General features: G+C 26.0%; 2 protein-coding genes and 1 non-coding gene across 4 annotated transcripts in view; 1 reads left to right on the top strand and 2 right to left on the bottom strand.

The window, feature by feature from the left end:
* The window catches only part of Brf (Brf RNA polymerase III subunit), a 195,889-nt gene that overhangs the window by 43,292 nt on the left and 128,234 nt on the right, over window positions 1-24,363 (top strand). The gene's annotated exons all lie outside the window — the stretch shown is intronic.
* lute (BTB/POZ domain containing protein 3 lute) overlaps window positions 1-24,363 on the bottom strand; it is a 98,199-nt gene that overhangs the window by 4,711 nt on the left and 69,125 nt on the right. The window contains exons 1-4 of one of the 2 annotated variants that reach the window (XM_075366759.1): window positions 16,533-16,823; window positions 13,621-13,902; window positions 12,726-12,873; window positions 10,175-10,391 (exon numbers count right to left, since the gene is read on the bottom strand). In XM_075366759.1, the coding sequence (XP_075222874.1) occupies window positions 10,175-10,391; window positions 12,726-12,873; window positions 13,621-13,902; window positions 16,533-16,626 (741 nt within the window). In that variant the 5' untranslated portion in view covers window positions 16,627-16,823. Of the gene's footprint in view, window positions 1-10,174; window positions 10,392-12,725; window positions 12,874-13,620; window positions 13,903-16,532; window positions 16,824-24,363 lie in introns of those variants that run through there. The other variant, XM_075366758.1, reaches the window with a different exon arrangement.
* On the bottom strand, window positions 17,579-17,666 carry TRNASTOP-UCA (transfer RNA opal suppressor (anticodon UCA)). The gene has a single exon. It is a non-coding gene; the product is annotated as a tRNA-Sec (tRNA).

The following is a 24,363-nucleotide window of genomic DNA, read 5'->3' as shown; positions in this document are numbered from 1 at the left end:
GGTTTTTTCTAGTTGTGAGAAAAATACCAGAGCCCACCCAATAGTGATAGTGGAATTTTTTTGTGAACCAATTTTTCTCTTTTATCAATATCCTAACAACTTAAGATGTGTAATTTTCATTGCATATTCTTACATAAGTATAACATGCTTTAAATAAAACTATTTTGTAATTATTAGATTATTTTAAGTAGGAAAACTGTTAAAAACAGTAAAAATTAATATATTTGTTTACACTTGGACCGTTATTAATGAATTATACTTCTTGTATTTATTGATTTTTGCAACTTTACATGTCCCTAGGGCTGCAGTGTCCTTGAGGTTTGTACAGGAGGTGTTACCACCTACTGCATAAAAAATTCATATTTTACCCTGTTAGTGTTGTTCCGAGGATTTTCTATATTAAATTTCATTTTCATGTGCTATTTAATAACCTCATATTAGTCTGAAAACAATATGTGCTGTCTACAGATTTATCCACATCAGAAAATAACTTGACAACTGAACTCTCATTTTGAGTACTCTGTTGAAACTCATAAAGTACAATGAACTTCTGTGATATAATATCAGCCTTGAATTTTTTCAATAGCTTTATTAATGTCAATCCTGTTAGAATGTTCAATATTTTAATTCTGTTAAGACTCCATCTGATATCACTTTGTAGCTTAGATCCAGCCTCCTTCAAAATCTCCAGCATCTATGTTCCTCACTTTTCAATATTTACAGAAAGAAAATTTACGGTATACTTTACAGATATTTTGGTAACCAAATAAACTCTTACAAACCAATCTTAATTTTATAACACCAGCAGTAAAATAACTTTTTAAATTAAAATAAAAATAGTTCTAATCATAAATACATCCAAAGCAATCCAGTTAACATCAAACTACATGAAATTAAGTAATATTTGATTTTTTTTAATGTGACATTACAAATTTTCAACTTCAACTACATTACATTCAGTTAAGAATTTCATGCAATATATTATAAATAAAAGTTATTTTACAAGAATAAATAAACATTTACTGTTATATTCATTGAATAGAAATTTTAACGCACAGAAAATATTTATAAATATATTATTAATGCATAAATAACTTCTTTTCTTTAATTTTGAAAATAAAATTAAAACTTAATTACCACAAACATTTTTTAAAGATAAAGATGTAGTTTTAATATCATCAGAGTTAACCTATTAATGATTGCTTTTAATAATTGATTATTTAGATTTTTTAAATCGGAATATTAAGTTATGATCGAATGAAATTTAAAGTACAAGTAAAATGAAAACCCAATCAGTATTGCATAGTGAATATTTATGAAATCCTTATTCATAAAATTATGCTAATTTGAGCACTTTTAGCATTTATCTTTATACAAATTAAATTTGTTTATTAATCCTTTGAATTATTTTTATTTACTTTTTGTTAATAGACTATTGTGATCGAGTTCACAGATTAATTGTATTGATAAATTTGTTAATATAAATGAGTTATTCAAATTTAAAAAATGGGCTTGATTAATATGATTATAAAATTCAGTGTAAGAAAAGTTGAACAAAGTTGAAGGTTAATATAAAAACAACGATTTTTCCTCTATGCAGATAACTCTGTTATCGTAGGTTATTATTGTTCAAATAAAACTAATAACTAAATTAAGAAATTATTTGAGAAAATTACATAAAATTTGCCAAATTATTGATGATTAATTATTTTATAAAGAAACATGGACTTGGGGGAATGAAATAAGAAAAATATTAGTTATAATAAATAAGTAAAAATATTAGTTTGATTGTGGTAAATGTAAAGACAGAAAATGGTCAACAGAAAAAATAATTTAGAAATGTTTTTAATAAAATTAAAGAAAGATATTACATTCCAAAATGGAAAGAAAAGCCAGTTGGATAGGGACACATGCATAGAAAAAATTAAAAAATGCTAGGAAGAGTAGAAGAAATGGTAACTAATTTGAATTCAGGAAATGTTAAGAGGATGTGAAGACAGAAAGTTATAAAATAGAAAAGTTATAAAATAAGTTCCAATTAGGCCTCTCCTAAGAAAAATTTGCCATTGATGATAATGATGACTTATAGAGAAGCATGAAAAATGTATATTGAAATGGCAAATAAATTTAAAATATTTTTTTAAAAATAATAATTTTAAGGAATTAAGAAAATTAATATTCTTTTTGCATTTAAAATGGTTTTAGTGGCATTCAATTTAAACTAGTAGGTATTTTAAAATAATTTTTAGATGTTTATAGAGATTTATAATCGTCATTGAGAAGATTGTTGTGAATTTAATGGATAAAAAAAATTTATTTTTGTGATCAGAGATATTTTAATTAGACTCAGATTAACTAACATACATAAATTATATAACTGCAGGTAACACTCAAAGCACTACCGAAGTATAAAAATATGTATATATACATATATTAACTACGAAAACACAAAAGAAGTAAGGGAAAGTGATTGAAACCGACCCACCTCTTTTGAACACTAGATGTGTAGGTAGATAGATAGATAGATAGAGATAGAGAGCATTTTGAGCTACACGGATCCAGACAATGCGAGCAAGAGATGAAAGAGTACAAGAATCATCTCACTGGATCTAAAGTCTTCTCACTTTCCCTTAATTCTTATAATGTGCTTCTTTTCATCCTGTTTTTCTATACAAAATAAATTTACAAAAAAGGTTCCTTTTTTTGGTAGAATTTAAGATTACCAAGAAGTTTTGATACATTCTTATAACATGTAACCGATCAATTTAATTACAGTATGAAATAATTTTAATAGAATGTTAAAAAGTAGTACACATTTTAAAAAGTTTTTATTAAAATCCATTGCTTCATGTTAACAAAGCATGAAGCAATGGATTTGTTATGTTATTTCTTTACATTCATCAAGCATACAAAGCTGTTTTTATTGAGACATAATTTAACTTATTTTTTTAAATGTTGAGTGTTCTTTATTATCTTTTTAACATTAAAGGAGGAATAAAGATTATCCTGGAAGGTGACAGAATTACATAAAACTGAGTGTTGAAATTTTCTTAATTAGATATAAATTTATAGTAACTGTTCTCAACTACAGTAACAGCAACAAGCTCAAAAGAGTTAGTTGTCTAGATAGTAGAAAAAATAAATGAGCATTTTCTATAATATAAAATTTATTGACAAACTTTAAATTCATGAGCTGGTAATTGAGAACAGAATAAACAATTCACTCAATCCTCAGAAATTACTATTGCAACAAGTCTCTAGTCAAAATATTAAGATTTTCTTTGTTAAAAAAATGTATAGATTTATATTAACTAAAATAAATTCTTCATACTCAGGTATACCACTATAGAACCATAAATCAAAACAAAAGCTTACATTTTTTAAAAAATTCTTCAAGCACACTTTTTCAATGGTAAAAAAAAAATTCATTTGTAAATGCTTCAGAAGCCAACAAAAATGTCTACAAATGCTGCAGTTTGCTTCATCACAATTTTACTACTTTTTTAAAGCAGTTATTTTGATAAATTCTTATATACTATTAAGTTAATTTGAATGTTAAATATTTAAAATACAATCAAAGTATTTCTGAACATTCACTTTAATATACAGATAAGATATTTTCAAAAATACACATCAAAGTATGATTTTTTTTGTTATTTTCAAGATTTATTGTCTCTGATTTACTTTATATTTCAATACGTGCCTATCTTATACCAGACTACCACTTTATCAAGTGAAATTCTTTTTCTTGTTTCTTTTTTTGAATTTCTTTAATTTTATATTCCTTGAAACACTTTCATTTCTTTTCTAATATTTTAAAATATTTGCAGTTTGATTTGTATTTTGTCTTATACTTTTTTTAACTGCCCCACTTCCACAGTGAATTAAAAATGAAGCTTTTTTCAAATAAAAAGTATTTATAAACTGGATGATTTATATATATATATATATTATATATATAAAATAAAATATATATATAAAAATATATATTATATTATATATTATATATATATATAAAGATGATATATATATTATATATATAAAGTTTTCTAGTAAGTAAAATATATTGATTTTAAGTTTATATTATGCTGGTTATTTGAAAGTTTAAAATCTTCAAAATGATTACCATCAGCACTAATGCATTGATAAGCACAACAGTAGAGCAAAATGCATTGTATTAAAACTTATGTTTTTACCAGAGTAGCAGCACAAGCCCTTTTATGGTCTTCATTGTTATTTGTTGGTCTATTATGTGTTCTTTAGAGTACTCCATAATTAAAGTTTGTTTCTGTCAAGTTGGAACATGAAGGTGGATACTCTATACTGCTTTGGCCTATTATCCCCCCAGGGAAGATGAAATAGAGAAAATTTCTGAACCTGATTTGGAAACATGGTGATGAAAATAATATTCTTTAAGTCAAAAACCATAATTAATGGTGGTTTATTATTATGTCCTTGCAACATTGTTCAGTACAAAGATGCTGTGATATTTTCTTTAAAGACAAATAACTATCATTCCTCTGGAAAGTAATCCTTGCCATAAATATTCTACATGGATTTTGCTTATCTTTCACACATGCATTTTTGTTGGCCCAGTATGCAGTTATGTTGATTAATAGTACCATTAACTTTAAAATGGTATAATCCGACTAAATAATTTTGTCATAAACATTCCTTCACAATGTAACAAACCATTCTCAGTATCGCAGCCACCTGTTTGGATTATGATATTTAATGCATGGATCTATTTGAGAACATAGAGTTTCCATTTTTCATGTCACAAAATGTAATGAAGACTAGATTTAGTCATCTCATGAAAAAACTGTTTTATAATATTCAAAGATTGTGTTCATGTCAGTGAACATCCCACTGACTATCCCAACACTTTCATGGTTTGTTTGATGCTATTAGTCTTCCACTATGCTCCTTATTTATATTTTGTAAATTTCTATTTGCCTCAAACTTATTACATATTATTGAAAGATGATACTGGGTTTCTAAATTCAGTTGTTTAATGTCCATCTAATTATAATTCACTTTCTCTATTTTCTAGTAATACTTATGGAAACCATTTATTTTGCTCCAATGATAAACACGACTCCACTATTTTTTTATTTATATTTGTGTTGTATTGCTTTCTGGTACAAAAACAAAACAATCAAATGAATAGGTTACAATTATTTATTAATTCATAATTTATAATTATTTTATTAAGATGCTCTGTGTATATAAAGAAATAGTTATTAATAACATGTAATCATTTCTCAACTTAACATTTGATAGCAGAAACATTAATCTACAAATAACAGCTTAATTTGATTGCTAGTGATTCAGTTGGTAATTGGTATAGAATATTACTGTTTTCTTTATGAAATGTTATTACAGATATAGAATACATTCCAATTATACTGTAGTACTGAATATGGAAATTATAGATTCTTATTTACTTAGAATCTGCCATTTCTTCCTGAATATTTATTTCTTCAAGCCATCTAGTAATCTTCGAACAGTTTACAGTCAGATATTGCAATCTTTAATAAGCAGCTACCTACCTATTTTCTTATTTTTAAGAATTCCCAAAACAAGGTTTCTCTTTTCCTGATTCAGTCATTTACTTCATTTCCAACTACATTAACTTTTAACACTTCCTGGGTGACATATCCATTTTAACATTTTCGTGAAAATATTCTTCTAATTGTATAATGAACTAAATAAACCTGTGATGAAGAACAACTTTGATGTCAGTAGAGATTTTATCTGTAGGCAAAGGAAATCCTACAGATTTTGTCAGTACTATACATCATTCATTATAAATTAAGTTATTTTTTTGTTATAAAATAAATCTTATACACTAAAAGGATTATGTTAAAAACCTTTAAATGAAAAGAATTGACTACAAAACATCCATTATATATATTTAAAATACAATTTTAAAATGTATACAAAATGAAATTAGAAAAAATTAAACATTTAATTGATTATTTACATATCATACTCGTTAAATATAATTTTAATTACTATGTAAAACCTAATTTTAAAATAAATTCAGTCTTTTATACTTAAATTTAATTAAAATATTGATACAGTATTAAAAATTAATTACGTAAAATTTATTTACTTTTTTTTTTTATGAAAAGAATTTGTATAAAGTAAACAATCTGATAATCAAAATTCAAGTTAATATCTACTCTCATCAAAATATGTAGCCTTGTCAAATTTTATGAAAATAAAAATTCTTTAATAATTGTACGATAGAAAAAAATTAATAAAATAAAAATATACTATGAAAAAATATTTACATAAACTAACATTTGAACACAAATGCATACACATGTATGTAGCTCACATTAAATTTTAAGTAAACAACGACTGATTTTTTTTTAACTATCTATAATTATTAACACATAATGAACATTGATGTATTTTTGCAGACAACATTCAACACAATATATATTATTCCACATATAGATCAATACTTTATTTTTAAACATTCAAAAGCGGCAGTGTTTTAATTAAATACATATAGGCTATAAGCTATATAATACTGAGCAATAAAAAATTATACTTTGTACAACATTAACAAATTAATTAATGTTTCATGAGCAATTGTACACAAAACCATAGAAAATTCATTGATAAATTTTAAATCCACAAGCCGTTAATTCAAATAATCCTTAAAAGTAAATGTAGCAGTCTGGTTAACAACTTTCCACTATTAAAGAACTGTCTTTTGTTCGTCATTTTTTAGAGCGCAGTTTAAAATGAATCCAGTTTCTTTTTTAATAATAAAAAAATACACTATAAATGAAGTATCTAATAACAATTTTCTGGTGATTAGATATGTCATTTGTTTATATCATCTGCTGAATTCTTTTTTCCAATTAGAGGATTGACCGACTGCTACAGTCAATCTTCTAATGTATGGATGGGAAGAGCGTGCGGGGAAATTCAAACCAGTTTTGATTAAATTTGGTGTTTACAGAAACAATTTTATTGAACGTGGCTTTACTACTGAAACTTTAAACTTCACCCCCTTGTTCTAGGAATCATCAGATTGTAAGGCAAGGCTGTTTATTTCTTATACAGAATCCAGATTAGAATTAATGAACAACTTTATTTCACAATAAAGTTTATAGGTCACAAATTTATTCTTAAAAATATTTTTAAATTCAAAATTATTGATGTATTAAAAATTTACAGATAATAAAAATAAATTTTTCTAATGACAAGAGTTCTCAAATCTATATATTCTATTCAACATTTATGTTCTGCTTACTCACATCGATCAAGAATGAAATGTACATAATATTCTTAATAAATTTTATATTAAATAATGTTTGTTTTCCAAACAATTTTTTTAGGAAACTGTAGGAAAAAAATTGTAGAAACCATAACTGGAAGAAAGTAGTTTTTGAGATTATTAAGCCATTGCAATCTTTTTTTTTTAATTTCAAGCAAGACCTAATGCAATAAACTCCTTTCATTCTAACTAAATACAGTAAGTAATATTACAACACTAAGATAAATATTACGTCTTTACCTTACCGGCTTTAGGGTTAAAAACTTAATTTTTTTTTCAGAGGATAATTTATTTTATTAAGGAGAATATTTTTTAAATATTTATTTTATACACCACTTGCTAAACTATCAAGGTATAAAATTATTTTGAAAGAAGTGTTGATGAATTTTGGGGCAGTTTGACTGCAAGCTTCTATAAGAACTAAACTACAAGAATAACATTTCCAATCATTTTATTTTCAAAATCTCAACAAAAAAAAAGTTTATAATAAATTAAAAAACTGCTTTTTAAAAAAAAATCAAAAAATACATGGAACTATGCTTATAGAATATCGTTTCAGATCTATTGTGCAGTTATTTATTAGTACCGACAATGAAAAGATTTTCTGAAAACACAATTCCACACAGATAAATAAATATATACATATATATATTAGTTTTTAAAATGAATGTTGTCATATTAATCAATTTTTTTCGCCAAACACAAAATCGCCTAAGTAAAGCTAAACTTCAATAATTCTTTTCTAAATTATAAACTCTATTATACTCCGCAAAATATTGAAAGACTAAAACATAATATGGCACCAAAACACTAAAAGTTACATTATCTAATTATTTATAAAATCTAAAAAGCAAACTAAACTAAAAATAGCTTTATAAAAATAGATTAATATAATTTACTTGTTAATTAACTAAGAAGAAGAAAAATAGTAATAAACAAATTTTAATTTGCATTATTTAGCAAATTATAATTTCCTATTAAGTTGTGAAAAATAATTACAGAAAAATATGACCTTAATTTAATTTAAGTACTACACTACTAATTACCAAAAAAATCAGGAAAAACAAAAACATTCTGATACCACAACATTTAAATAAAAGTAATTAAGCCAATATGAAAAAAATTATATACACACACTCACTCACTCTCTCTCTCACTCACTCACTCGAAAAAAATGATGTACACTCTCTCTCTCTCTCTCTCTCTCTCACTCTCTCTCTCTCACTCACTCACTCACTAATAACACAAAAGAACCCTTCTGCTGTGAACATATTTTCCCTATTCTCCTAGTATACTTCAGTTAAATAATATAACTAACCTATGAATATCCCTGAAATAAACTAATTAATATAAAATATGAATACATAGAATGGCACTGATATGAGAATTATAAAAAAAACTTTTAATATAAAAGCTACCCTTTTTCATTCTATTTTCAACGATAATATAACAGTATAGGAATTTTTATAAAATTATATAGTACACAAGATTACAAAAAAAATAACATTATAAATAAAAATATTTTAATATAATAATTGTTTAAGCTGAAGATTAGTAACTGATCACATAGATACAACAAATAATATTAGATATTGTCAACAGAACATTACTAAATTACACAGCAAAAGGGTTATTAAGTATTTAAATATTTTTGTTAGTATACATAATAATAAAGCTATTAGCAAATTGGTACTTAACAGCCTTCAAAATTGTGCTTGCATAAGTTATATTATATTTCATGCAGTTATGATATTTCAAGTACATAAAAAATACGATATGTATTGTAATAAAAACATTATCTGTACATAAAAATAAAATTAAGAATTAGCAATTAATGAGAATATACATTTTTTCTAATTATCCACATCTTAATAAATTAAACTGATGATTTGATATGCAAGTTGAATAACAACAATATATTTTATACTATCAGCTGAAAACAAAATTTTAAGTAAAAATTAATGCTAAGTATCTTTTTAGTAATTTTAAGTAAATAATTATCTTACTAATTTAAATGATCAAAAATAATATGTATTTATTTTAATTGGAAAGATTAAGTGATTTAGTCATAGATTAAATAATGCCACTCCTACTCATTTTAGGAATTAATGTTACCTAGCAAATCATTTTTTAAACTAGATTTAAATAATTCATATTTTTTCATCACAAAAGTAATATCACTCGCTAATTTTTTTCATAATACTGATAATACATAGATAAATTAACTTAATACCAAAATGTACTATTTACAATAGACAAAAATGTTATTTTAATTTTGGGATTATACTGCCTAACAACTGGCTGTGAGCTAAATTACAGGAGTCAATTTTATTTTCTAGTTATTTTTAAAACAGTATCATTAACATAAACACCTTAGTCAAAAGTGAATCTTAATAAGGATAATGCAGCATTACACAACATGTAACATCAGCTGATCATGATACTAACTATTCTGTCAATAACAAAAAGAAAGATAAAATTATTGTATAGAGCAATATAAAGAAAAAAAAAATGATTGATTGATTGATAGCAGAAAAACTACCATGCAGTCATATAAAAAAATTCAAGCAACAGCTTATAGACACACTTTTATGCATACATTTTTCACTTGGGTATATAATTTTTAATACTGGTTACAAAAGAATTTTTACCAAATATTTAAAAAAAAAAATATTGAAAGTTAAATGCAATGATTGTGCGTTTCAGTTTCAATTTACTATAACAGCCTTTTACAAGCTTATTCAACAATAATTTATAAAATTATGGGAGGAGTTGATGTAATGACTGATGTGTGATGGTCGATTTTTTACACTGCAACCGTAATGGAATTAAATCCATACTCGCTAAAGTAACTCTTCGTTGAGATAGACATACCTGAGCATCAATAACTTCCCAACACCGTTGCATTAAATTTGGTTCTTCAAATAGTCTCGACTGGCTTAGAAGTAGGCATGCATTTTTTGCTGTTAAACTTGTCTCTAAATAGTTAACACATGCTCTTGCTAAATGAGGTACTATATATTTTTTTGCCACATATAATGTAGCTAAAACTGTATCTGCCTCTAGCTGTATTTCATCACAGTAAAGATACCTAGAATAGAAAAAAAATCTTTCAAAATTTCTTTGTAATAATGTATTAATAAAGAAAATTAACCTAAAACATTTAATATGCACTATTAAGTATTATTTCAGTAATGAAGTCACTCCATTTCACTAATAAAGCTACATTTATGGAGTAATTTGTATTTAATAACTAAGCCTGAAAAATAATATTTGTGTTTTTATATTGCATACAATATATTTTTAATATGGAAGGTTGAATCAATATTCAACCTTCCATATTAAAAATGTTTTTCATTTGTCTGGGAATTAATTATTTTTTGTTATAGTCTCTCATTTATGCTGCTTGGTAATATAATTATTTTCTATTGAATTGATCTTATAGAATAGATGAATTCACAATTTAGATGACAATCTCGCACCTATATTATCATGAACGTTCTTTTGCCTTAGTTTTATTATGTTTTTAATGAATATTTCTGAGGAAATCATTCGGCAAATAATTCAATAAATTAAGAATAAAATAATTCTTGATTTATTTTCTATTACTGAAGTATTAAACAGAGTTTCCTTTGGACAACAAACATTAAAAAAGTTTTATTTCATAAAAGAAAGAAATTTTTCATTCATCTAAAAATGTACTCCAAGCGTGACTTCACATAAGTGATATATTCTACACTACTGGTTCAAACAATACTCACTACTCTTTTTGGCTGAATAAACAGTTCTTTATGTGCATCTGGTAGAGAATCATTCTCTTAATCCCATCACATTCAACTACTTTTAGTTTATATATTGATTTAAACATAAGAAGTTGTTTATTATGGCTCTCAAGTATTATTTTCTGTGCTACAGTTTATAGATTATATTTTGTTGAACTAATTTTTTTTTTAATTTTAATAAAAAATTAAGTTTGTTTAATGAGATAAGTTATGACTGCTGTTTTGTTTATCTGAAATTTTTTATAGCTTTTATTAGCAGGTGGAATATTAAAATTAGGTGGTTACCTCAATTTTAAAATCAACCAATGAATTGTGTAACAATGTAAATATTAAAGTGTCAGTATTTTAGCAAAAATAACAACCAGCAGAGTAAATACATGCATGAAAACATGACCATACTGAAGGGTTAAGGTGCAATGAATTATATCTTGTGGGAATTAATATCTTAATACAAATAACTAGTAGTTATAATCTATATTGCTAAATTGCCACATAAAAATATTTGTACACCCAAGCCCCTCATACAAATTTGGCTTAGCTAAATTTGTTCTTAATACAAAACATATATCCACACAATACACTTTAAGAAATGTTTTCCACCAAGAAATGTTTTAACCAACATTTCTTGGTAATTTTAGTGAAAAAAATGTAATATTCATAATTTGGTTAAAAAATGGAGTTAATTCTACAACTTTTTTTTTGTCTTATACATAAAGCATTAGTATGAAGTTTTACTTCTGAGAGGAAATGGAATAATTGTGTACCCTGAATGATTGCATTGTGTATTCCTGCACAATTTCATCTTTGTAATTCTAGCTAGGTATTATGTAGCTGTTGTTTGTTATTATTGGAAACATGTAACTAACTCTCTTGTGGTTTGATGACCATCAACTTAAATTTATTTTTTTGGCCTGTAATTATTTAAAATAGAAAAATAAAATATAAAGTGAATAAAAATAGATAATTTTGTAAGAAATAAATTTATTACTAGATTTATAAACAACTTGAAGTATTTAAGACGATAAACCAGAACATACCAGCCATAATTGTACACAATTATAATTTTCAAGAATCGTTTTTTAATCAATTTTTCCATAAATAAAATCATATAAATTAGTGGTTATTTGAATAGTGAACATTCTTCCAAATATACATTCCACAGAATATATATATTGTGTAATTTATGTGATGTATATATATATTGTATAAGATGCACTAGAGTAAGTAAAAGTTGTTCCTATTTCTGTAACTCTTCAACCAATTATTTCATATAACAAAGATCTTATCATGTGCACAAATGTCATTCGTAATTTTTTTTTAAATGCCAGTTATCTAAAATTTTGATAAACCATTTATTGTACAAAATTAATATTAAATACTTACATTCATTCAGTGCTTTAAAATCTGTATCAGAATATTTTCAAAGTAATTCAACAAGTAGTTTAACAAAGTTAAACTAATCTGTTTAATCATTTGGAATTTATCATTAAACAAACACAATTACATTAAATGATGAGATTATAAAATACAAATGTACTCTTTTAGCCAAGTCAACTATGATTTACAGTGAAGAAAACCTTAAAAGCATGCGATAAATATAAATTATAATTCTAATGTTTTAAATTTGAGAAATGCACACTTACTTAAGTAAAGTAAGAAAAGCTGATGGTTCAACATCAGGCACTTCTATCTCTTCTTTATTTTCAGCTAATCCACCATAAAACATCGCATAAAATACTGAACTACCAGTTGCAAGCACATATTTGTGTGCAGGAATTGTTTGGGTATGACCTGCAATAATAAAAAAAGATTAGAATTTGTACAAGAAAAATGTCATTTACTATATATGACTGTATGATAGTTAACTATTTGTTATATTATTACACTACGTATAAAATTTCTGTGTAGACAAGTTTTAAGTTTTTCTCAATAATTTAATATCACTAATTTGAATTCATAGACGTTTCCAATAATACAAAATGTCTATGTACATACTAACATGAGTATGCATCATACACTGACCTAACATATAAATATTTTAACCAGCTCTCCTTTTTACGTTTAAGTTAAAGCAAGGCAAAACAAACTGGTTAACACTGTGTATGAATTTAAGTATTAATTATTTACAGGGAAGTTTAAAATGAAAATAAGTACAAATAAAATCAATGAGGTTAAGAGAAGAGAGTAATGATGAGTTAAATAAAGGAATATATTTCAGAACTTTCGGCATATTTAGGTAATACAATTATGAAAGATAGATGACATGAAAATATCAAAAGCGGGAACAAACTAGTACAACTTTTATTAGAAAAGATCTCCTTATATAAAACATTTAAAGGTCTTTAGAATGATTTTTCTTGTAATATTACAATAAGCACACCTCAGTTGTAAGGCAATGTGTTACAATAACTAGGTCTGGTCAGTTGATACTAGAACTATAAGAAAAGATTAGAATATCTGTAACAAATAATTTATGTCATTAACACTATTACATAACAAAAAGGATTATACTAACAACTACTAATGATGATTCTGTACCTGGACTTCCTACAACAAATCTTACATCAGCCATTAGTTCATTATTAAACATAGCTGCATTTCGTTCTCTGACTGTAGATTTTGTTGCTTGCCAATTTGGATCTAACGTAATCTGACTTGAACATGTTAAATTAAAACTAGTGGTGGTACTATTTATCAAGTTGGGGGACGCAAGCGGTGAACTTGGTGCACTTGCTGGTTGTGTAATTTGCATGCTTTCTCGTTGAGATACACTATGTGGTGGTGACGTTGACAGACCTCCACCATTGTTTATAGTCTCCACTGAAATCATAGAAATAAAAAATTTTAATATTGAAATAATTAAGCATTAAATAGCTTGTACATAAACTTACAACAGACATATTTATAATTATATTAAAAAATTAATTTCTGAACATTTATGAGAGAATAAAAACAGCATTAATCGCATTATATTATTAAAACTATATAATTGTAAACTAAGTAATGTAAAGTTTTACAAATTTATATAAAGATTAAGGACTGTTCTTCAAATTATTTTTTTCATTAATATGAAAAAAACCAATAGATAAAAATTACTTATATATTAATCTACCTATCAATCCATAAATACAAAGTTTATTCATCATCACCATAGTTTTATGCTTCCAGTCCTCATTTATTCTGTATAATGCAGAAAAGAAAAATGTTACAATTTATTTCACTTAGCACATCAAAAAACTGAATTCAGAAAGATATGTAATAAATGGAATAAAAAAATTTAAACAAATGAATTTCCTAAAATCCAATTTCTCTCTATTTTCAATTATTCACAAAGGTGGTATTATTACAGACAGCACTTAATTTCCTGTTCATAATCTCTCACAATATTAAAAATTACTAGCAATTTATATTACGAAACTAAAATACTGATTAAGATTACTTATCACATTCTAGGAATGTTTAGCTAGAAATGTGAAACGGTAACAAGATCAATAACTCCATTATTTCTCCTTAACAAAACAATAATTGGTCTAATGTTAATTTCTTGGAGTTCTCACATTAATATTCCCACTCACCCATGACTATATAAAGAGCATAGACCGGATGAGAGGGAGTCAGTCTATTTTAAAAGTGTAATAATAATGCAATATATTTAACAAAGATGTGTATTTACATAAAATACTAACAGAGAAATAATCAGGCATGAGGCATAAAATAAATTATGCATGGACATTATTTATATATGACATCTAGTCTTCAGTAGTTTATATTAACAATTTATTGGCTTTAAATGATTTTAGTTTGTTCAACATTACCATTATTGCAAGATTCCATGAGCAACTTGTATTTTTTTAGTATTAAATTAAGAGAAAGAGAATAATAATCATTTTACCAAAAAGTGGCCAGGAGCAAAAACAATCATATGTATATCAAACTAATGTTTTATATATGCATAGTTTCCTTGATAAAATGGAAATCTGCTCCAGTTCAATATTTTATTAAAAGTTTATTACTAAAAATTTAGGTAATGGTTAGTAAAGCAATTTAAGGAAATAAAACTTTTCCCCTATCAGCAAAAATTATCTAATAATTAGTTAATAAAAATTTTATTAGATTTGTATTGAAAAACACATGTTATGAAAATGCATATACTGCATTTTATTTGTAACTTCAAAAATTGCCTTTCATTTACTAATTATGTTACGAATACATGAGAATTTCTATTTAAAATTATAATTACCTATATGAGAACATTAAACATTTTAATTTTGCAAAATCTGTAACTGGGATTTGACTTTTTATAGAGCAAACATGATTTGTGATATTTTTTTACAAGATTTCATTGAAATTTTAAGGTATGGATTAGTTTTGATTAAGCCAAACTAAACTAGTTACAAGTAGGCTGTGCTAGATCTAAATGGTGATTATGATAATTACATTCAATCATAACTATTATGTTTTATTAACCGTTAGTTACCACAACTACTAGATTTATTGTCAACTGATCAGTCTTTTTATTATGATTTTCATAAATTATCATCTAGTGTTATTTGTCAGGATTTTTAATTAATATCAAATGTACTTTATTCGATAAATATTTATCACTTTGTTGACCAATTTTCAATAATAATGCTAATAAATTTTGCAAATAAAGAATAACTTATAAATTGATTATAAAATGAAATTAAAGATTAGAAAACAATTACCATGTTAGCACAATAAAAATTATTTATTTTGCGCCAAAACTGAAATAGTAAAATATTAACTCAATTTATGGAACACATATTTCTTGTGAGATATAACAACAAAAAAATTAATATAACAACTGTTTACCTGAAAATTATGCATCATTAATTTAGTCAGTGTAATTTTTGCATTTGAACACAAAAAAGACATAACTTAAATTTTTCACGTACTTCATATTTCAAAATGATTATTAAATAGGCCTGCTGCAAACTGGTTGATATAGATAAAGAAGTGTATATGTGTCTTTTTGTTTATTTAGATCAATTATAATTAGTATAATTAAATGTAAATTCTCAGAAAAATAAACTTCTTTAATTTTATCTCATTATATTAAAAATATTTTCTGCAAATGTATTCTCCCGAAGTTCAAAACATTTAGGTTATGTCATAACATTGTAAACATTTAGTCAATACTTAATTTTAAAATATGAATTGTTAATATATCAGTTGTTATGTTATATTAAATTGTCAGTTACAGCTGCTTAAATATTTAAACTATTGAATGAGAAGACTAAAATGTTTTTGCTTAATAAGCAACACATTAGCAGTTTACTTTTGTATTTATACTATATAACTTTCCTGTTATTAAAATCTTCTGGAGATTGTTTAAACATTATATTTTAGTCAGCAGCTATTAAATATTGATATGTTTTAAAGAACAGATATAAAATTGTGTACAGCTAATTCTGTTTGTAACTTCTTACCATTGACCCACTGATTGGTCTGCGAAACCGATAAATCCGCTATCCTTTTAGTAGGTTTTTGTGAAATTTTAGAATAAAGATTTGACATTGCCATTTTAAAAAAGTTAACTATGAAAATATATTTACATCAATAAGATAAATCACTGTACAATTAAATTAGTATAATCTTAATTTACAAATCGTTCGGACGCCATTGCGCACAAATACAACACCGAGCTTCTGCTACTATACAAGCTTTCTGTTGGCACTGTTTACGATATATGTTGCCAACCTTGTAACTAAAAACTGTTTAACTGGAATTATTTTTTCCCATAACAGTTCATTTCTTTGTTTTGACGTTCCTGTAGCGTTTTGTTTACTTTATTATAAGAAATTATTTGTATTTTACTCCTTAGGATCGTTACATGTTGTAATTGTATAATAATTTAGGCCTTTGAAAGCGTACTAATGTTTTCTTCTTATACATTTAACAAATCGCAATAGTTTTTTTTTTTTTTTTATACAAGTTGTTTACTGATTATTATATTAATATTATAATATTCTGAATAATATTTTTGTTTCAGTCTTTTATTATAAGTTTCTTTTTTATAGGTTTATTAATTAAGATATGTTGTGTTAGGCGTATTTTTATTCAAACTTCTTTTAGTGTACATTTAGTTGTTTTTTTTTTAAATACGAAATCTTTTTATCCATTAAGTAAAATTCATAAAGGTGAGTCAACAGCGAAGAAACAAAATCTCAATTCGCTAGTAATGTGCGAGGGGGAAACTTAGTTATTTTTATTTCATTAAGAAAAAAGTAGGCCGCTGCATCGAAAACAGGAAAAATAGATGTTTTATTATTACTATGTTTTGCTTAATTAAAAAAAAACTTCATTCGTCTGTACAACATTTTGATGAACATTTTTAATTTATATGTCAATAATTGTTGATAAATAATTTATTTATTTAATAAATAACGTTTATTTTTAAATTCTGTTAATATGAAACATAATTTATTTTTAAAAAAAAATTTTTTTGTTAACTTTTAACGTGAAAAAAAATTATCGCCCAGCAGATGGAATCGAACCATTCTGCCGCGAGGCAGCTACAGGTTTGAAGCCTGCACCACGGAACCACCGCAGATCAGCCGGGCAAGCATTGCTAGATTGTGAACGCTATTTAAGCTCGCCGTATTGGTACTGTTATTTTGCTTGCGCTCATAACTACAGTTCGTTTTTTTTTTTAGTAAATTTAATGTAATAAAGGATGTTATTTTTAAGTAATATTTTTACTTAATTATTTATTTTATTGTTGAAAGACAAACTTCTCACTAAGACTAATTAAACTTTAAGAAAACTGCCAGTTAGGTAATAGTAGTATTATTTTTTTTAATTTTGCCAAAAATTAATTCGTTATTTATGATTAAAATTAATTAATAATTATGTGCTTTTGTTTATAATTTTTATTTATTTTATATTACTTTATTGCTTTATATTTACTCTATATCTATATTATTCATCTAAATGCCTCTTTCCTCTTTGTATTATCCGTCCTCAGGTGTAATATCCTTCTTACATCATGGGATATTAATACCTGTGACCCTACTAGGACGAAACGATCGTACGATCGTTTCTGATACTGTTGAATTATTCACAATTCAATTTAAGAAAGTTTATAAGTACAGTTTAATATTCGTTTTACGTCGAATCTTATCTTTAATGTTAATTGGTTTATAATTTTCTTTATTCTTTGTATTCCTATAATTATATCATTTTCTTACTTAAAAAAGTGTGGTAGTACTGATGGGGAGTAATTTATAGTTTTCTTTAAATATATTTTAAGTATCATAATAAAAATAATTTTAGATGTTTTCCATAATTTTCTTTAGTTTTGAAAAATCAGAAAAAAGTCTTTCTTTTATTCAGAAAAATTATTGTATGTTAAAAAGTTATATTAGAAGAATTTATTTTTATAACATATAGCAATAAATTTAAATCAATTTAATCTTTTGTTATACCTCGAAATTCATTGCAGATTATTATTATTTTTTTTTTTTTTTGTGTAGTCAGTAATCAACTATGTTACAATTTTGAAGGAAAAAATGGAAATCCTACATATTTGTCTTTTGGCATTCAAGTTCGCCTACGAATTGAAAATCAAATTACATTGTAAAAAGTATATTTATTTATTTTAATACTCATTCCCCAAAAAACAGAGGATGTTTGAAGCAGTTATTTTTTCATTTCTACTTATTTCAAATTTTGGATAGTGTAATTAAACTATAAAAAAAAATCCTTGATCCTTTTTGGGAATCTAACTCAAGACCAGATGAATAAGAATTCAACGCGCCGATTATCACTACATAAATTCATCTACTTTTATGTGGGATGGTTGAATTATATGGTATCTCTTCGGATATTAATAACGCGGAAGATTAACATTCAGTCAAAATTGATAAAAACGTTTAATTTCATTCAGAATTGCTTAAAAATTTTTATTTGTTGTTATTCTTGTTTCCTGAAAGATTTCGTTCTTAAACGCTTTCTTTGAAATAAAATTGCAAAAAATTCAGTTAAAAGAGATCAGAGTTCCTTTTATATTTAAAATATATATAAATATTTTATAAATTTTGTTTAAAATGTATTTTCTTTGGCTTTTATTCCTTGAAATTTTTCTATAAAATAAATCTATGAATTAAAAATAGTTTTACCCAATTGGAGGATTCAAATGACTGACTTATAAACATTTTTTTTTAATGTTTGTAATTAACGTTGTTTCCAGTTAAATAAATGTTGCTTCATTTTTTCAGATGATTTTTTATTTTTTTGTAAATTTCATCTTTAACTTGTAGGAAAAAATAAAATTTTATTTTGGAGAGGGAGATAAATGTTTGAAATTTACAGAAAAGATTTCTTTCAAAAGTTATTGGAAATTTTGTTTTCTTAATTTTTTTTTATTAAAAATTTTGTTTTCGGTTATATCCTCAAAGTGTAAACTACAAAAAGCAGTTTGTTGTAAGGCAAATCCCCGATGAAAATGTCAAAACCTTTTTTCTACCAATATGTTTGCAAATCTTTATTTTGTCTCGTTAGCTTTTGTTTTTGTTAATGCATCATCTGTGAATAAATCCCAAAATCATTTTGCTTGTTAAAAGAGGGCAAACCCCTTTTTTTAATGGAAGCAAACATTTCTCTCAGTCTTTCATTGAGGTATGGGAAAACGGTTTACAGCTTTGTTATGTACTTCCAAAAAATGTAGGGGATAGGTGTGAGGCTTAAGGAATGCTCTTCTTGTTTCAGGTTGCTCTTAAGTACTTCGAGGAAAAACAGTTTGTTGCAGCATAATATACTTGTACTGGATAATGTAAAATCTTTATCCGGTAATGTGATGCACTAGGATAAATTGCTATAAATGCTGAAATATTATTGACGGGAAGGATTGTCCATAGAGGGGGATCTTAAAACACTTTTTTCGGGTTGGACTTTGCCTAGTTTCACAGTCGTTCTTTTTGCATATCATCATCCCCTTTTACACTAATATGCCCTCATATATCCTCTTCCTTTATTTTTTCCTGGTGGTATACTATGGATTTTGAATGGGTGTCCACTGGATTCATGCTAACTATGTAGGATCTTATAAGGTTGATCACTTGCGTTTTTTCTTTAGTATTTCTATAAAAACCAATTTGCCTGTTGTTATGTAATGTTTGGAAAGACGGTCAAGTCAAAATTTGACGTTACTTGTTTCAGTTTTTTATGAGATGCCAAATATTAGTAAAAATAAAAAAAAAATGTGATCTGGATACCACATGACTTCCTTGTACGCCTATTAAATTACATATACCCATTTTTTTTTTTTTAATGAAGAGTACGTAGAATTTTATTTCATTGATAACTTCTGAAATTTTTTCGTAACATTTTTATTGTTATTATTGAATTATTATTTATCATAATTTTTTTTTTTACAGTCGGAGGTTAATAATATATTTAAATTAAAAAAAAAGTTAAAAAAAAGGAGATGAAATCGGATTCGAACCGGTGTGCCATTCCCTTGTAAGATCCAAATAATTTTCATTAATTCATTAATTAAAATTTCATTCGGCTATAACTCTGAAACCAATGAAACTAAGTACCACGTATGATATATTGTTGAAAAGCTTTCAATGAGGGCTTATTACTTCAGTTAAGAAAAAGTCCAAAATCCAATTTTTTTTTAATTTTGTGCTTTTTTGGACACTTTTGGTTCAGTCGATTGCAATCAAAAGGGGAGGTGCACACCTAGATGTTACAACAGTTCCAAATCCAATATTTTAACATACTACGGTTAATCGTTTTTGAGTTATGCACACGTACAGACGTCACGCCAAAACTAGTCAAAATGGATTCAGGGATGGTCAAACTGGATATTTCCGTTGAAATCTAAAAACATAAATTTATCGCGATCACAATACTACCTTTACTTCGTACAAGGAAGTAAAAAATAACGAATTCCAATATTATTAGTAGGATAACATACAAACCAAATTTAATTTTTATAATTATATATTTATATTTAATGATTTGTTTTCAGTATGAACTATTTCATTTTCATATTTTTTTCTTCTTGTTTTCCATCCCTAAAATTTTACCATGATGATATCTTGTCCATCCAAAAATTGAGTCAATTATTTTTTGAAAATTTTTATTAGTCACGTCGTTTAATACTACAATTTTTTTAATGTTTTACACATGTTATTATTTTTGTTTCCATCGTATTTTTCCTATCTTAAATTATTCCTTTGTTATGAATATGTAGACATAATATTTTGTTAGTTTATTCTTATATCTAAACATATTCAATTACGCTGTATTTTTTATTTATTTTCTTCACTGTTAGAAATGTAAACAAAACTTCTCAAAATATGCAAATTATGATTGGTAATAAAGTCGATGTTTTATTATATATATTTTACTTACGGAAAAAAAGGTCATTTGTAATATTGTTACAATGTTATCATTAAATCAAACTTTTTTTTTTAAAAAGGATTTTTTTTTTAATGGATTATATTGACTTGAAAATTACTCTCGTAAACTGCATGTTGGTGCGATGGTGGATGTTTGTTTCGGTGGGATTTTGCTTTGTTGACGTCGTCGGGGGCGGATACTCACTTCTCTGCTGATGTTAAATATTGGAGATGGAGGGTCAGTCTCCTGTCTTCCTTTCTCTCTCTTTCTGGCGCACACAATAACACAAGTACATAGACAAAACACACACATACATTCTCTGAACCGCACTACCCTTCTTTTCCCATCTCTCCTGTCGTTGTTACGCGTATATTCTGTGAAATGAAATCAATAAACTCCTCCTGCGCATTGTACGATATACACGACACGCGGAGTTAACAGTCGGCGCGCTTATTACTGATATTTTTCGTTGGATGCATAAAAACATAGCTGTTGGTGTATTATAATCTGACCTACTTAATTTCATAAAATAAAACTGTAAAATTTTATGTATATTTAACAATTTTAGAATCGAAATATAATTTAAAAAACTGAATTTAATTTTGGTTTCCAGCTGGATTACTTTATTAAAATACATACAGTTATAATAAAATTATTGTAAAATATATTTAATTCATAACTGAAAGGATTATATTAATTTGTTGTTTTAAACTAACTGTCCCAGTCCTTGTTAGAGCTGCAACACGTGTGAAGCACTTGAGGTGTAAAATGCACCAGTCGGAATTGTTTCCCTGAGAGTAATGATGATAACTGTACAGTAAATTTGAGAGTAGAGTGAATGTGCCACTTGTGAAGTCTGAATATCACCTGCATTTTAACAGCCCTTGCCTTCCTGTTGTGTAGCAATCCAGGTTTCAGGTACAAGTTTTATTGGAAATGACTATGTTAAGATCGACTTGATACTTATATAGGGTCGCCTACAGCTGTTACGGTTATGGGAGTTGTTAAAATATTGTAATATTAATTAATATTCTGTTAAAATTGAGTGTAAGTGAATATGAATATTTTTTTAATAACTATTTTTAGTATTATTATTTATTTGTCAATTTCTTCATTTTAAGTTTTCTGAATAATGAAGATTACCTCTTGTAACTTTCGGTCATTTTCATATGTCCATTTTGATACGTATTTCTGTAATTCAGGTCAGCTCTTTGTTTTTTAGCTCACTGCATTTGGTACGAGGCATTTTTTAAAAATGTCTTTTCGCTTATCATGAATAAGTTTTTCTCTGTGCTTAACGGTTTTGTTTCGTTATTGTATGTGTTAGTTTTTAAAATTTTTAACTCTAATAATTTTACTTAAAATCTTATCGTACCGTTTATTACATCGTTATTCAAAATATTAACAGAAAAAGATGAAATTTAATGTTAAATAGATTAAATTTTATTTTCATACCAAACTTATCGGTTTGCAAAGTTGGACTTAAATTTTATTATACTACTTGAAAAAACAGTATTTTTCCAACACCTGCTGACAAACCTACTGCCATTTGGCTCGAACTAAATTTATGTAAATTTGACAACGCTGTAATCCCATCACGAAAAAACTTATCCTTTTTTATAGATAAATCTGACGAATCGCTTGATATTTTTTCTACGCTATTCTTTGGAATTTCACTTTATTTGAAGAAAACGTATTGGAATTAAAGCAACTTACTCATAACTTATCCCGATTTTCCTTTACTTTTTTTGATCTTGCAATTTCAACGACCCACAATTTTCATTAATAAATAATATAAGGAAATTTAAGAAAGATTTTTATTTATTGTTAAATTTTTTCCATCATCTGTTTCAAAATAGTTATTTTCTTAAAGATTTGTTATTTCGACTGTCTTTACTAACATTTCATCTGACGAATCATTACGCAGGAGACCGCAATTTTATTTAGTTTATTTTATTAAATATTCTTTGAATTATTTTCACAGCTGAATTCTATGTTACACAGTCGGAAGCAAAAATATATATAAATCATTAAAAACGGACCTTTAATTCATATATTCAACCTTTTAGGAGCATTTTAATGCGAAAACTTGTTACGTTTTAATAAAATGGTGGCTTAACATCTGTATTTAATTACATTTTCTATCAAAACAAGTTCATAAGATACATAATTTTAATACCGTTTAAATTTATTTTAGGGATGGTATTATGGGAAATTTTTAATGTTGCATCTCATCTACTGCTGAAGTACGTTGGTTTTCAGTATTTTTTACCCTCTGCCATCGCCGAAAAGGGATTTCCCTAGCTAAAAGGGACAGTCCTTCCTGGTTTCAAATTACCATCTGTTCAGATCTTGGCGTCTTTTGTCAATTCGTTTTTAATTTAACCCCTTGGAAATTATTAATTATTTTTGATTAACTTTTCTAAGGACATTATTTGGAATCCAACAGTTACGCATCTCGGTTTTCTATTTTTTTTATAAATGAAAAATTATCGATGAATGTGTCGGTAAAGATTTTTCTGAGTATGTGTGTGTGCTTGCATGCAAGAAAAAGAAAGAGTGTGTGAGATTATGTCCTAGAGAGCGTGCAGCTTTATAATTGAACTCTCTTAATCAAACTTTTACTGTTGTTATCAAAAGTGCCACATGATATAAATCTCAGATTTTAGGATTTGACCGTTAAAAAATTTTAATGTATAGATTTGAGTGGTTAAATATCTCTTTTAACCTCTAAAATTCTTAATTGAGAAATCCATTTCAAGGCAGGCCCTTTTTAAAAAGATTTTTTTAACGCAATACTATTTATTGTTAGTGTCTTTAAGTTTTGTTACAATAAGTTAAATTTATAGGCCTGTATTCAACTTTTCCCTGCTGTGAAAGCATTTTGTGAGTTAATGTCAGTTGGTT

The sequence above is a fragment of the Lycorma delicatula genome, chromosome 5 (genome assembly GCF_047948215.1).
Source record: "Lycorma delicatula isolate Av1 chromosome 5, ASM4794821v1, whole genome shotgun sequence".
In the NCBI taxonomy this organism is placed as follows: Eukaryota; Metazoa; Arthropoda; class Insecta; order Hemiptera; family Fulgoridae; genus Lycorma; species Lycorma delicatula.
The sequence above is the reverse complement of the archived record's forward strand: the minus strand, read 5'-3'. Positions and strand labels throughout refer to the sequence as shown.